General features: G+C 41.7%; 1 protein-coding gene across 1 annotated transcript; it reads left to right on the top strand.

The window, feature by feature from the left end:
• The first annotated feature begins 4437 nt into the window (after positions 1-4437).
• LOC119742997 (tubulin-folding cofactor B-like) lies at positions 4438-15101 on the top strand. The gene is made up of 6 exons (XM_038219293.1): positions 4438-4646; positions 8825-8968; positions 9611-9710; positions 9915-10118; positions 11577-11649; positions 13544-15101. The coding sequence occupies exons 1-6, from the start codon at positions 4527-4529 to the stop codon at positions 13662-13664; spliced, it is 762 nt and encodes a 253-aa protein (XP_038075221.1). The 5' UTR covers positions 4438-4526; the 3' UTR covers positions 13665-15101.
• Positions 15102-16572: the final 1471 nt, after the last annotated feature.

Here is a 16572-nt window from a genome sequence, read left to right as displayed (position 1 = left end):
AGTTCCTTATCAAAAATTTTCAATACGCAGCCGTACGCTCAATTAACCTCGAAATGTTTTGATCACTTTGACTTAGGCCTATGTGCGACGCACATCTAGCGTACAAGTAACGAAATCAGCGCATCCATTGCGTATGAGATGCGTATGAGTTGCGTATGCAGTGTACAACATTATTTTTCGGGCTGCGAATAGGTCAGTATGCAGTGCGCACCCGACTGATGCCGACCGCATGCTTGACGCACTTCTGAGCGTATTCCCGCCGCATTTCCGCCGCTCGCCGTTCAGCGTGCGTTGCATCTGCACTGCAAGTACGCTATGTATACGTCCAATACAGGTGGCTCACATGCTGACGGGGCGCGTCACGAACACATAGCGTACTCGTAACGCACTCGACCGATGCGGGACCGATGCGTTGCGTATTTATAACTTATGACCTGCGCAACAGCGTACGCAGCGTAGTTTTGTGCATGCCCAAAACTATCTGCGTACTGGGCCGTACCATGCGTATATCTGCGTACATAAAACCTACACAAAACGAGAGAGATGCATATGAGGTGCGTATCGTGCGTACGACTGCGTATGAAAAAAATGTCAATGCGCAACTCATAAGGAATTAGGATACGTCGGCATTCGCTATGAGTTCGTTCAGCGTGCGTTGTATCTGCGCTACAAGTATACGTCCAATTTAGGCGGCTCATATGCTGACGGGGTGCGTGCCGGGAGGTCAGCGTATTACCGCGTATGAACCGCTAAATCCCCACGAACACATAGCGTACTCGTACCGTGCTCGACCGATGCGGGACCGATGCGTTGCGTATTTATAACTTATGACCTGCGTAACAGCGTACGCAGCGTAGTTTTGTGCATGCCCAAAACTATCCGGCGTACTGGGCCGTACCATGCGTATGCCTGCGTACACAAAACTTATACAAAACGATAGAGATGCATATGAGGTGCGTATTGTGCGTACGACTGCGTATGAAAAAAATGTCAATGCGCAACTCATAAGGAATTAGGATACGCAGAAGTGTGACAGGGCCCTAACGGATGATGAGCCCTTATGTGCGATCGAGCACGATCAAACAATGTAGCAACATTATGATTGTTTGTATAGGCCTACCACAACTTGACTACCACGAATTGAATAAACATGTGTACTCAAAACAGAGAACAGAGAAGTGGTGTATAACTGAGTCATTTTCAAAACAGCCACAACCAAGGCACCGAAAATCGAACAATCTATGACTGCAGCTTCCGTAATGAATGGCGTCCGATAGACGAGCTTTAAATATAATAGTCAGATGGTCCCTCAAGCCCATGCACCGGCGTAGCTACGGGGGGACGTGGGGGCGCACGCCCCCCCCCCCTCCCAAAGTTCGCGCCCCCAGTCGCTTCCCCCCACCCCCCACCCCTGGAAATTTGGCAGCTGGAGAAAAAGACAGATTTTGTGCGTATTTTCCTCCCAAACGCTTTCTTTTGGCGAGTGGCTGTTTATTTTAACGTCCATGGAAAGTAAATAGCGGCAGTTATTGTATAACTATAACCATGCATATATATATGTTTTGAACAGCGCCCCCATGAGAAGATGGTGTCCAGCCCCTCCCCCCCCCCCCTTTTTTTTGATTTTACGGAGGCCGGGTGTCCGGGGAAAAATACCTTGTCTACCTTTCAGCACAGATGACATTTTTGGGCGCCCCCACACGCCCCCTACGATGAGAACCCTTCGCCACTGCTCAAGCCCAAGCCCCCCTCCCCCCTCCTCCTCCGCTTTTCGAACTGTCCCGGTGTTGACAACAAATCGCCGCCGCTGATACCTCTCTTATTTCAAGAAATGGATTCAATTCGCTTTTTTCGTGCGAAAATTGAAACTATGGACAAGGCGATTTGGAGTGCAATTAATTCAATCGATTAGATCAAGTTTCCGCACTTGAGTTTCCGTGACTCTTTTTCAAAGCATTTCTAAACTTCTAATCCGTCTGGCCCCTATAGTTTCACTTTTGGAAAAATTAACAATTGAAAGTTTGGAAGTCACACAAAGAAATTAACCGTAGCGGGGCTAGAACTAGTCTAGGGTGACCGTTTAAGCCGATTTTCGGCTAATTTTGACAGATTTTTTTGTTAAAAAAACGAGTTTGACAGAATATTTGACAGAATTAATTTTTTTTGACAGATTTCTGTCAGAATTCTGCAAGAATGGTTATTGAGCAGAAACACATTGCAAATTTGAAAAAAAAAGCTTCAAATTTTCAAACAGACCCTTGCATAATGGGACAGGTTGGCTTGTCTAGGTGCTGAGATTCACTTTCCTGAAATTTACGCAATAATTTCATAACATCTTTTTGTGTCTATACATAGTTTATAATGTAATTTGAACCTTAATTGGGGCAATACTACAACACCTGCATGTGATTTTAAGTGTTTATAGTGTATTTCGAGTAATTCTGGGGAATTTGACCGATTTTGATAAATCTGCTAGATTTTTGAAGTGCATTTAGCAGAAATTGGCAATAATCTTACGGTCACCCTGAACTAGTCTGAGGATCGAGAATGTCAGACATTCAGTCGGAGAGGTCTTTAGAAACTGTGACGTCATTTCGATCGGAAATGTGGACTCAGCTGTAGATTGGTCAATTTTGATGTCATGTTTTTGTAATACAACAACGGGTTACGGAAAACAGGATAGAAGAAGCCTGCTGAATGGTCAGAATTTCGAGGTCAAGACGCAGGCCTGTTTTGCATTATTAATCACTGAATCTGCTCGCGTATCATATCCTCTTGAACAGCAAGACTCGGGTTGAACCCGCGACTTCCGGATTACCGTTCCGGCGCTCTACCGAGTATATACCAGCCCATCATGTCAGTGTCTTTCTTCAAGCTGTAAGGGCCGCTTGTCAAAAGTCTTTGTAAATGTGAGATTTTAATAAGCTCAAACAAAGTATGTTGTAGTTGGTTATGTGGCCATGATATACGTATCGAATAACTATATAGAAAACAACAGCCAAGCGTACTCACCAGTGTAGGCTAATTTACACCTCATGACTGATTCAAACTGTTTTAATCAGTAATGACTGGGGCAATGTCAATGACCGCTCCGCTCAGTGAACCTCTGATTTAAGTGCCAATACGATCGAAATGTTGGCATTGCGTTGATACAAATTAACGATAGGCACTGTGGTTTGATATATTAATAATATAATTAGTATTATCATCATCGATCGATCCTCTATACACGTTACATTTTTGTTGCCAATTAAAAAGCTGATCAGAGACAACGTGTGATGAACACCATAACAAAAACCTGCAAAAAATGACGTTTCACATCTCTATATGAGCTAATAACGTTTCCACGGAATACCTTTTGGAGTCACCCCCCCCCCCCCCAATGTCTGCATTAATTTCTCCTCAGTTTCTTCATACTTCCATTTTTATATCAAGTATTATACAGTACCGGGTACCTTGCATATTAAAAAGAGTATAGGCCTACTCCATTTGCTAACACAGAGCAGGTACTTTGATAGTTTAATAGGCCTGCTCGCGTGACGCGCAAGATGATAATTAGCAGAGTATATATATCTTTGAAATTGATGTCGTGCAATAATCCGTACGGTCTGAATATGGCGTAATTAAGGAGGGACGCTGGGGAAAACAGTTCAATGAAGATGCGTATGCGTGTAATGCTTATTCTTTTGCTGTCTGCTTTCGGCATAACCGTCTTTCGCATCTGACGGCTGAAAAATACGTATCATTGTTAATTAGACGCACATTTTGCCTTCCGCCATATCCACTCCAAAACAATAGATTTGTAATGAGAGATATCACATTTAATTGGCAAGTACATTTTTCAATCAATGAATAATTATTTTTGTTTTCAATGAAATTAAAATAGCAAGAAAATATACTTTACATAACAATTTCTGTTTAAAAAAGTTTCGTGTACTTTAAGTTAGACTGACTCATGTTATTTTGAACAAAAAAATGGGAGTGGTTGAGATTGGCTCCCTCCCCACATTCGAATGGAAGGATCGGAAACCAGTGCGTAACTTCACTGAACGCCCAACGAGCTATCCATATTTTTTACATAAAGATCAGTTCCCCCACCATGCCCCCTACCCCACACCAACACAAAATGGGCCCCGGTGGATTTGTACAAACTACTGATAGGCCCTTTAAGAAACTGTTTTTAGAAATTGTACGAGGTTTTTTTTTATGTATATGGGTGTATGTCGTTCAGATTCTTTCAAGTTTCTTTCTATTTCTTGAGTAGGAAGGTGGAATTTCATTTTGGCAGGCAACTTGACAGTAAAGACCCGCAATGACACCGAGTTGACATGGGCTTTCAGCCTGTTGTGTAAAATAGCGCCCCCTTTTGGCCGTCATGTTAGTAATAGTCGGGTCCCCGTTCGATGACCGGTTTTCCTGTTGTAAATCCGCTCGAAAGTCTGGTGACGTGATTGCGCGCAAACAGTACAGATCGCAAATTTATTTCGGTTTACTTCACAATTAATCTTCTGCCAGTGCCAACCAAAATGGCTCAAGAATTTACCGTTGTTACCGCTAGTTATGTCAATTTACAGATCACTAGTACTCTTAATAATTTCCCGTCGGAAAAACGATTTCAAAAAGATGTGACTATCGGAACACTGAAGGTAAACTACGTTTATTAGCCTCATAATGAAAAGTTGCCCCATAAATGTGGCCTATTTACTGGACTGCCTCCGTAAACATAGGCCACACATCCACATGTACAAAAATCGTGTCGACGGAGCCAAATTTTGATTTTCACATTTAGGCTTAGTTTGTAGGTTTTTTTTGCTTTAGAAGCATACTCACCCTCTTTATAGGCTAATCAGAAAGTGCTGCCTTTTTCAGATGTATATTTTTCGTGAAATTTCCAGATTCATTTTTACACGTTTGCGTATCAAAATTTCAACATGAAATTTCACAAAAATTAGACATCTGAAAAAGGCAGCACTTTCTGATTAGCCTGTAAAGAGGGTGAGTATGCTTCTAAAGCAAAAAAAACCTACAAACTAAGCCTAAATGTGAAAATCAAAATTTGGCTCCGTCGACACGATTTTTGTACATGTGGATGTGTGGATGTGTGGCCTATGTTTACGGAGGCAGTCCAGTAAATAGGCCACATTTATGGGGCTAAATGAAAAGTTGATATAGTCAATGATTAGACCCGTGAACGTGGCTTGTAAACTACGCCACGCTGTTGTGTATTTCAGAACCTGGCGAAATTGTCCCTCTGACTCCCTCCATTACACACACTGGACGTTATTTTGCAAATGTAAGGAAGTGTATATTTTGCCGGAGGTAACGCCGGCAAACTCACGTTTACTAAAGGTTTGCCGGCGGCAATCCATATCAACAGAGGGCGCTATACTCTTTAAGATAGGGCTGAATTATAATATGTATTAAATTCCCACCAAAGTTGTGTAGCACATTCGGTACAGTGGATAAGCAATTGCTCTAGTGAGTGGGATGTCCCGACCCGAGTTCGAATCCTGATCCTTGCCACATTTTTAAGGTTTTTTTTTTTCATCCCCAAATAGGCCTAAATAAGAATATTCTTCTTTTATTATTTTAACATGTCATTGTCTCAAACATTTTATTGCAGAGTATTACATTTTCTTTTTCAGATTTGTGGCTCTGGAGGATTTTTTTTAAAAGGGAAATAAAGTCCGAAATTATAAAATGGTCTGTATCCCATCTTGTGAATACGAGGTTACAACGATAATATTGGCACGGAGCCAGACTAAAATTTGTCACCGGAAAATGTTTAAGTACAAAAAAACAGTAACTGCGCATGTTCAGTGCATATCCGGCAAACTAACGTTTACTGAAGGTTTGCCGTCTCCGGCAAAATATCCACTGCCCAAATGTAATAAGTACTCACATATGAAGCTGTCTTGAAATCTGTTTGTACATCAAAACTTGCATTTGACGAAATTTGAGGAAAATTCTGGCCCCGGTTTATGAAGTCCTGCTAGCTGCCATTTTCTCCCAAGTGACGCATGCGCATTGCGTTTTATTGTACCGTCCTTCGTATAATTCGACGGCTGTTTACTGTCGCAGCTAAAAGAGACATCGTTTTAGACAAGTTTCAAGTCCTTTCCTCTCTCACCGCACTGCACGCGGGTGCACGTGCGCCCACGTGCGTGTGCGCACACGTACACGAGATGAGCCGAGCAGCCAATCGGGTGCGGGTTTTTTTTCGGGGTTGCGACATGAAACAGCCGTCAATCTGTCCAAGTGACTCGTCCGGGGTCATTTGTCAGGGTCACTTGTCGGGTTAAAATGAAATTTCTACACGTTTGTATGGGTCTTTACTGATGGGCAAATTTCGTCGAAATTACACAGCTTAAACAATCGGACGGGCAAATTTAGATTTCTAGGTGAGTACTCAACACCCATACGGAATTATGTATGTCGGATCGATTTCGCTAGGTTTTAAAATAAACAACAACGTGGCATTGTATACAACGCCACGTTCACGGGTCTAGGCAATGATAGGCAAACGGACATAAGGATAAGCTCAAGTACGCGGGGCGCTGCATACACACACTGTACTACAGAACACACGCTACACAACAGGCGCGCACATTTATATACAATGTAGGCAGTGTATATTTTGCCAGAGACGGCAAACCTTTAGTAAACGTTAGTTTGCCGGATATGCACTGAACATGCGCAGTTACCGTTTTTTTTCGTACTTAAACATTTTCCGGTGAAAAGTTTTAGTCTGGCTCCATGCCAAAATTATCGTTGTTACCTGGTATTCACAAGATGGGATTCAGACCATTTTATAATTTCGGACTTTATTTCCCTTTTAAAAAAAATCCTCCAGAGCCACAAATCTGAAAAAGAAAATGTAATACTCTGCAAAAAATGTTTGAGACATGTTAAAATGATAAAAGAAGAATATTCTTATTTATTTGGGGATGAGAAAAAAAACCTTTAAAATGTGGTGCGGTCGGATTCGAACGCGAGTCATCCCGCTTACTAGAGCCTTTGCTTAACCATTACACCAAACGTGCTACACAACTTTTGGTGGGAATTTAATACATCTTATAATTCAGCCCTATTTTAAAGAGTACAGCGCCCTCTGTTGATATGGATTGCTGCCGGCAAACCTTTGGTAATCGTTAGTTTGCCGTCATTACCTCCGGCAAAATATCCACTATCTACAATGTACATGTACATAATACGCGCGCGCGTGTGTGTGGGTGGCTAACCATGGGCTAACTTATCAAAACACTGGCTGGCTATATGTTTTCAAGCCAAAATGGTCGTCGGAATTTATTGTCCATTTAGCATGCTTCTTCTTATATCAGCGTTTAGAGACTTTTAGAAACTTTATGAATGACGTCACCCCAAGGTTGCTGAACTTTTTGTTTTGACGCTGTGGTAAAAAACACTTGGACATGCGTACTAAAAAGCTAGTTTACGCTTCGTGATGTGCACTATTGAATAGGAGCACAAAGCGTGGATGTGTTTTTTCAAACTAAAATGGTCGTTATTGGCCGAGCACTGTCAATGACAAATTTCATCCTTATTTTTTATAGAAAGCTGAAGATGTCTTCTTTCATGTTCTGATCACCCCAGATATCTGTGTTTGTATTCCATACCGGTACATCATTGAAGCCAATACGCCCAAAACCGAAACGCACGATCAGCAAATGAGCATGTTTTTTTTGCTCTACACAAACAGCATAGTGTTTTTTCCCCATACCATCGCACACTGTCCAGGCACGCGCTGTTGTGACCAGACAATGCCAGACGGCCAACCGTAAACACAGGCTAATATAGGACTACAGTTCCAATCCTACTTGGCACAACACGGCAACACGGAAGGGGCGTAGGCGTCGTGCCATACTTAGTCTGGCAATAGACCAATGCCATCTGCTCACACTATGCATATATACGGTACCAAATTGTAAGTCTGGTTTCTGCCACGCAAGATGTTTCAGGCGTTGTACAATCTTGTACATAATTTTTCTGTTTTGCCTCTGTGCCCGACCTTTAAACATGCTTGGCCACCAGTTGCGCCAGGCTTGTCATTTTTCCACTGCTGTGTTAATATAACTCTCAACTTCGAGAGTACATGTGTACTAGTCGGAACCCTTTTTAATCTAAAAAGAAATTAAGATTTATCAAAGAGATTAAAGTTTTACATGTGGTGTAAATAAATTGCCGAAGCCCATTGTGACATTGTCTCTATTGCGAGTAAAGAGTTCGTTTTTAAAACAAATTTTCCCATCCAAATAAATGCAAATTTCTGAATTATTTTCATGGATAATAGGAGTAAATTGTCCTTTTATGTCAGGACACTTGTTTTATTTTTAGAGCCATGCAGATGCTTTATTATCACTGTTTGAAATTGACTAATTTTGCGTGGTTACAGATACAACCGTTCAAACCAATGGACTCCTAGTACCAGATTGGGAAGTTGAGTGCAGAAAAACTTTAAAAAACAAAATCAGGTCAACTTTAGTCAATACTAAGCTGACAAAATTCTCTAAAGGAGACTTGGCATGTACCACATTTGGCAAGTGCCAAATGAAGAAACAAAACTTTTTTTAACTGTTGTCATGAGGGAAAAGTCTTGAGTACTTGCAGATCAAGTAAGTACTAAGAAAGTAAGTACCTGTCTGACTACAGGTACAGGTAAGTATGAAGACTTCAACACTTGGAATGTGAAAGGATGCAAAAGAGTGTGATGCGAGTAACCACAATGAACCAATTGCACGTCGGTGAAGTTGCTGGCTGCTGTCTCAGTGGTTTCTGGTTCTAAACATTCCTTTGGTTTTGATCCCAGGGCAAGTTGGAGATGGTGACTGGCTCAGTGAGTGCATCCATGGAGCTCCAGCTGTTCAACAAGGATGGTCAGCTAGTGGTGATTATGAGTGATGATAATGCACTCTTAGGTTCTTATCCCGTGGAGGATGGCATGAGGATACACGTGAGTTAATCCTGGAAACCCAAGTTGTTAGATTACAGCCTTCTGACCTTTTCTTTATAGATCTCTCTCAAAGGACGCCATCGTCGTAGGAAAATTACAGCTGCGTGTTCAAGGCCATCAGATGCGTGTGCGCACAGTGTGCAAAATGTTCTAAACACGCGTGCGTGTTGCTTTGAAATATGGCACAGCCGATGTGTCACGAAAATTTGACGCCCAAGATGCTGCTGAACGTGGCAATCTGTAGGAAGTGATGTCATTTTAGAGAGACCTATTGCTGATTTTATGTTTGTTTGCTAGTCCCAGATACAGATGGCCAGCCTATGGGAAGTTCCTGGGCGAACGATAGTTAACCTTAGTTCGACTAACTTTGTTAAATCGAAGGATTGTTGGACTACTTTAGTTGACTACACTTATGTGTTTAGAACAAAAACACAGGGCAGTGTTCAATCACTGGTTACCAAAGCCGCATGCATCATAAAGCACACCAGGGAACCAGGACCATTGTTTGACTAGTAATGTGTCTATTACTGATAAGTGCCAAACTAGGTGAACGTGAACATTGGACCGAACACCCTATTACATGTTCCCACTACCAATCAACCCAGCCCAACTAATGACAGGTTGTATTTTCCCTCCAATCAGGTGCAAGACAGCGACCCAAACAGGTTAAGAGGGGAATTTGAAGATCTGTCCAAAGTAGAAAAGTATGAAATCACAGACGACGATTACTCCAAAAGAACAGGTCAGTAGTCCTGGTCAAGGAAAAGCGCTCGTAAGTCACTTTAAAGAAAGCAATGAGATCCTCAAATTAAGATCAGAATGAAACTCGCTGTTTTAGATTATTTGCTCTTTTACGCTAAGTAGCAGAAGTACGTGTTGTCAGTACGGAAAAATGTCACACTGCTGTGTGGTAGAAATAAGCAGGTTTGTTATTCTCTTGTCACAGATTCCGTACTTGCATTCAAGAAGAAGCACAAGATGGGCCAGTTCAGAGAAGAAGATCCCGAGGAGGCCGCTCAGCGGGAAGCCCTGAAGAAGGAGAAAGAGGCAGAGGAGGAGAGACTAGCAGGGGCGATAGAGGTCGGGTCGAGATGTCAGGTCAACATTCCCAGCGCTCCACCCGTTAAGAGAGGAACAGTCATGTTTGTCGGTGAGTTGCTAAACAGTCAAACAAGGATGTAAGGCCTCTGGTTGTGTACAGTGGCTTTGCAATAAACTGATCCATTAATGTCACTCATCACGCTGTAGTGGCAGTCATTATTCCCATCACCCTGGGCCCTTTCGCTAAGATGCATCCTCAATTCTTCAAAATTAAACTCCCTCTACTTAAAAATTGGATCCTGCCTCAATCTTCCAAAATCATCTGTTACATGTATGTCTTGAACTCTTGATATTGGTCAGTGGAGGGGCAACCACTGCCTTAACTATAACCAACCCAATCCATCAACATCCATCCCTTCATTGTGGTTGATTTTGGGGGACTTGGTCCAGGAGGCCTGGCGTGAGTAAATATTGATGGAGTATGATGGACTTGGGCCTAATGGCCTGAAGCTGTGCTAGGGGTATCCAATTGAGTTTGCCTACCTTCCTGTTCTGCTATTGTCATATAAGCCATGTGTAGCAAGTCCATGAATGTCAACCAGTGCGTCAGTGGTGGATTCCATTATGTCATGTACAGTTTTGTAATGGACGCACAGTGATTGATGGATTTTGATGGACTTGGTCCAGTTCCTGGTAAAAGATGCTAGAGAGTTAAGGCAAAGCCATCCAACTCACTTTTAAGATGGATAAAATCCCACATAATGTAGGTATACATTTATGCGTGGCCGAAAATAAACAATGCAAGGTTGTTTTTTTCCCCAGAATCAACCAAAACTGAATCAGGAGGTGCCCTGAATCCTCCATAAATTAAACAGCACTTTAACAGGCATAAAGGCTCAATCCTCCAAAAGCCATCAAAAGTGCCTGGTTGATTTTGAAGGATTGAGGAGAGTTAGAGTTGATGAGCTGGCTGCTAAAATGACCTGTTTAAAGGAAAATCTTAACGTTATTCCTCAAGAATATTACTTTGAATGATGTTTCTTTTTCTTTGTGTACATGTTGAATTTCTTGTGGCTGATACCATGATCCTCAAACGTGTCAAACTTTGTTCAGTGTTTTCCTGACTCTGCATGCTCCAAAGCAACACTGCATATACAAGTGCATGCACGTCGGACAATTTGAGCACTAGTATCAGACATTAATCACAGCTGCAATGGGCTCCGTGCACAAACTAGAGAGGGCGCTTTTTACCACTTTCGAGGGCCCAGTGGTTGGGACATACTGCGTGAGTGTACTGGTTTGCGCGCATAAAGCGCAAAGTACGCATGACTACATGTAATTTTATTTATTTATTGAAACCAGTTGTGTCTTTGCATGGGCGTCAGACGGCATCAGCAATGGGTTCGAATGCCTCTCCTGTGGTCTCCCCCAACTCTCCCTTTCTTACCGTTGAGGGGGTACTTGTGTATGGAGCCCATTGGTCACAATAACAAAGGCTGGGGCTCAGTGGATCAGTCTATTCTTTGTGTAAAATTTAACGATTTTTTTTTTTTTGTGGTTATTACAGGAAAAACAGATTTCAAGCCTGGTTTCTGGATTGGAGTCAAATTTGATGAACCAATGGGAAAGAACGATGGAAGGTTTGTGAATTCAGTTATTTTTTTCATTATTTCTGGTAATGAAACCAAACATTCCTTAAAAGTGCCCTTAACACTGCAGCTTGCACTTCAGTGGAAACCTGTCTAGAACAATGAGAAGAAATTACAGTTTTAGAGGTGGGAGGAAAACCCCAGAAGAATATTCGGGGAAAACCCACGGAATCAGGCAGGTACTGAAAACCCAATCCACATACTGGCCAAGGCGGGATTTTAACCCGGGACACAGCAGTGGAAGGCGAGGAAAGAACCGTTATGCCAATCTTGCTCTGATCTTGTTTCTATTTCTGGTAATGAAACCAATGATTCCTCACAAGCGCCCAAGACACTGTAGCTCGCACGCCTGAAGAAACCTGTCTAGAAAAGACATTGAAAAAATTACAGTTATAGAGGTGGGAGGGAAACCCCAGAAGAATATTCCGGGAAAACCCACGGAATCAGGCACTGACTGAAAACCCAATCCACATACTGGCCTAGGTGGGATTCTAACCTGGGACACAGCAGTGGAAGGCGAGGAAAGAACCGTTATGCCAATCTTGCTCTGATCTTGTTTCTATTTCTGGTAATGAAACCAATAATTCCTCACAAGCGCCCAAGACACCGTAGCTCGTACACGCCTGAAGAAACCTGTCTAGAGAAGACAATGAAGAAATTACAGTTATAGAGTTGGGAGGAAAACCCCAGAAGAATATTCCGGGAAAACCCACGGAATCAGGCACTGACTGAAAACCCAATCCACATATTGGCCTAGGCGGGATTAGAACTCGTGTCCCAGTGGTGAAATGCGAGGAAAGAACTGCTACACCAACCTTGCTCTTATCTTGCCCCTTAACTGGAATCCTCCCAAATCTTACGAACTCTTATTTTTTTTGGTTGCTGGTCCTAGAGGGCAAGCCTATCGTCCTCTTTGTAGCTGACTGACTGACTGACTGACTCCCCGACTGGCTTACTCCCCCACTCCCCTGACTTTCACCAATTAGACTTGCATAGTCTCACCCTGACCCAAAAGTATGAAATTAAATCACCCTGTAATGCCAATGAATAGGCTAAATACGGCCCATTGCAATGTGTAGGGCATGCGCACGAAAAGACTTTTAGCGAATAGCCTTTGTAAATCGATCCAGTAGATTTGTGTGCTCTTGGACCCGCTTTGCTTGCCTTGTCTAGTATGTTTAAATTCCTTTTTGTGAATAAATTTTGTATTGCTAGAAAAATAGCAATTCAAAAATCAAATCAATTCTGACGTGCAACTCAGAAATAGCACATGTATTAATGATATAGTCCATCATTTGTAATTTGTGCATTTTGTTCGTTTGAAGCAACAAAAGTGTTCAAAATCTAATGAAGGATACTGAACAACTAATCTGATGAAGTTTCAGCTCAGCTTCAGCTGTATATTCCGAGAAAAACAGCATTCTAGGATCTCAATTTCAAATCAAAAGTTGCTGAATCATGTTTTGAATTGTTTTGAATTGCAGCTATACGCGATGACGCGCACTGATCCGACGAATTATAGCAACCGGTGCGTCTTAAGACGCACCGTTGGAAAGGCCTTCTTTCGTTGGTTACTTCAAAATGATAGCTTGCCAGAAAGCTTAATTTCACAGGGAGTTTAGTCCACTTACTATCTTTCAACCAAGTATGTTTTTTTTAACAATAATACGCCAGTTACTTTTTCGGATGGCTGCAAATGATGGACTATAGCTTTAATAATGGAATAAATAGTGTGGGAGAACAGTTTTAATTGTCCTGATTCAGGGGCCACCTTCATTTCTTGCCGGTGTTTTATCATCCGTTTAAAACCACCCACGTGACAGGGTCTCAACCAATAAACTGTCTCAGGTATTTAAGAATAACAAATGGTTTTTTCCCCTTGCAGTGTCCAGGGCAAGAGGTATTTTGAGTGCCAGCCCAAGTATGGCAGCTTTGTCAAACCACAGTTTGTGACAACGGGGGATTTCCCTGAAGAGGATGTAGACATGGAAGACGATGAGATGTGAAAACTGAAACATGGAGTCAAGTTGGAGCATTTGGAAATGTCAGAAAATTTGCATGGTAAAACAATGAAATATTCAAAAGGCAAGCTCGGTGGCATAAGTAAGAGGGGGTGGGGGGATTTCCCAAGGCCTGTTTCCCCCGCCCTTGTGCCCCCCCCCCCCCCCCTGTTCCAGCCTCCCTTGCCCCTCTCCCCACTCCAGCGCCACCGCTCAGAATTCGGAAAAGGCATAAATAGCTTTATATTGTTTGAAACCATGGATGTGGATCCAAACTGTTTGAGGCTCCTATGATTTGGCTTCTGTCTCAAAGCTGGCAAAGTTTCCTAGATATGTTATTCAAATTCAGCAAAATTGTCCAACTTCTTTAAATAAAAACATTCCAAAATTGTCCAAAAAGGTCCTCAAATTTCATCAGTTGAGGTTTTAGCACCCTGTTGTTTTTCCTTGGGGGAATATGGGCTAGAAGGACAAATTAGAACATGCTGGTGATAGTTTTTTTTCTTTTGAAATGAAATGGAGTCCATATTTGGCAAATTTTAGGTCACGTCTCAATTTCATGGAAAGGCTGGTTGACAAAAACGGGTTACCTGAAAAAAATCCCATGCAAGGTATATTCTTGTGGTTGCTTGCAATTGTTTTTACTCAACGCAATACGTGTGTTCACTTGTGTTTTCTGCTATATGGATTTATGAATGTTTGACCTGAACTAAGGAAAGATCAATTTCTGCAATGCCTTTAAAAAAAAACATAACACACTATTTCCCACGGTGGTGTGAAACACGCCGTGGGCTTGAGCTGCTTATGTTGGTTGGTTGGTTGGTTGGTTGGTGGGTTGGTTGGTTGGTGGACACTTTACTCAGCCTTTTTTGTATTCATACAACTCGAGTATAACAGCTTTGCATTCGAAGACTGGTTTTGCAAACACTGTTGCGCATGCATCTAAATAGCACATTTTTGCATATTTGATCATGCCCCATTCGTTTTCTTTTCGGTACTCTCCAGGCACCGGTATGGCCCCGGTGCTCGGACGGTACCGTAAGTCGTCTTCACACGTTACCCGGCTGCCGTGGGTTGTACCACTTGGTACTTGTTCTAATTGTTCTGCAAACAGTAACAACAAAATGATCTTTGATTTACACCGTAAAACAACGTCATTTTCTGAAATTTAATCAGAAACTCATTCACAAGCTGTCGATATTCATTGTATATAATCAAACATCGTTACAGATAGTTGGATCTTGCAGCTTGTTTATTAATGCATTTCACTTGGTTTCTCAGAAAACGTTCATCGTCATTAAGTTCAACACACTTTGCTTCAAAGAAATTATTCTATTATAAAGATTATGCAGCTTGACCACATTCGAGTCACAAGATTTGTTTTCCTCAGTCAAGTATCAAACCAAAGTTAAAGGTTCTTAGGATCGGGGGGGGGGGGGGGGGCTCAAAATCCTGAGTAAGGTGCACAGCAACTAACATACATGAGGAATTATAAGATTGAATTTTTGCGTCGGGGTGATATAAATCAAATTAGGTTCTGCCCTGCACCGACGTTTAAACACTGTATACTCGGTGTGTTGCCTCCCGAGTGAAAGTTGGAAAAAGGTGGGTGGGGCTTATAATCTTATAATAGTTTACGCGGTATCCGCTGCTATGTACATCAGATTCGAACCAGCCAACCGATCCCGTTAGCTCGGTGGTCGAGTGGTAAGACATCTGCACTAGAAAGCAGGAGGTCGTGGGTTCGAGTCCCACCCGAGTGATTTTTTCCAACTTTCACACTGAGTATACAGTGTTTAAACATCGGTGCAGGGCAAAACCTTATTTGATTGATATACATGAGGAAGTTTTAGCTCAGTGACAACTACAGTCAAGTATCGTTAATACAAACTCGTTCGGACCTAGCCAAACTGTTTGTTATATCAGAATTTTGTGCTAAGAGGAACATCAGTCCCATTCATTGTGCACATAAATGCACAGTCGGGACTAAGGCTTTATGTTTGTTATAACCAGAATTTTGTATTAACAGAGTTTGTACTAACGAGATTAAACTGTATACAGTTTGATAAAACAGAGAAAACATGTTCATACTTTTTCGGGTCTCATATTTGGATTCCGTTTTAATCTGCCTTCAATTATAGCATTACACAGGGTGTTGTACCAATCCCCATCTTCAGTTGGATAAACGTTTCTCTTATTAGCTCTGTTCACATTTTCCCAATGTTCATACGTGCCTTTAATTAAGCAATTAACCTTGCACTTTTTTTTCGATTAGCAAAACAAGGTTGCCAACCATTTTGTTATCAGTTGTATATTGTTTGGAACTGGTCCTCTTCTTACTTCTGCTTAGCATGGGAAATTGCTTAGCGTACTACCTGGGGAGCACTGGATTTTGAGTTGGCCTTAATGCTAAAGTTTATGACATCTTCGTATTCCATATTTTTGTTCATTTTCCATTTTTACATTAATTTTTACATGTCATATGTTTTATGCACTTAACAGCAAAGATATGATTTGCTTGTAATTATTTTTGTGCTATTAGCACATGTATATAAAGTTTGTTTTTATAAATTGTATCACAGTTAAGTTATAAAAACTCAGACTGATATAGATAATCACAAGTTGAGTGTCGGGGGGGGGGTTGCAATTTGGATGAGCAAGCTACTTTTGAGAGCTGCATGTCCTAGTGCAGTTCATGTGCAGCACATGAAAGTGGCAATGTTATACTGTGTTCAAATAAATGTATTAAGAAGGGAGATCATTGTATGACTAAGTATTCTTGTGATATTGTGAATAGTGCTTTATGTCTTCAATTATGAAGCTGTGTTCCTTGTAACTGTAAGAATCACGACACAATTAAAGTTGCTCTTCAAACATGTTGGATTTCTTTCTCCTAACGAATTTTCAATTTTTA

This window comes from Patiria miniata, unplaced genomic scaffold (assembly GCF_015706575.1).
Source record: "Patiria miniata isolate m_02_andy unplaced genomic scaffold, ASM1570657v1 HiC_scaffold_6, whole genome shotgun sequence".
Taxonomy (NCBI): domain Eukaryota; kingdom Metazoa; phylum Echinodermata; class Asteroidea; order Valvatida; family Asterinidae; genus Patiria; species Patiria miniata.
This window is presented reverse-complemented; position numbering and strand designations above follow the sequence as displayed.

What these genes read in the sequence shown, in the direction of transcription:
- LOC119742997 (XM_038219293.1), top strand. Translation starts at nt 4,527, where the DNA reads ATGGCTCAAGAATTTACCGTTGTTACCGCTAGTTATGTCAATTTACAG. An exon ending in CGATTACTCCAAAAGAACAG is followed by an intron (nt 9,711 to 9,914) that starts GTCAGTAGTCCT and finishes CTCTTGTCACAG; the next exon opens with ATTCCGTACTTGCATTCAAG. An exon ending in ATGGGAAAGAACGATGGAAG is followed by an intron (nt 11,650 to 13,543) that starts GTTTGTGAATTC and finishes TTCCCCTTGCAG; the next exon opens with TGTCCAGGGCAAGAGGTATT.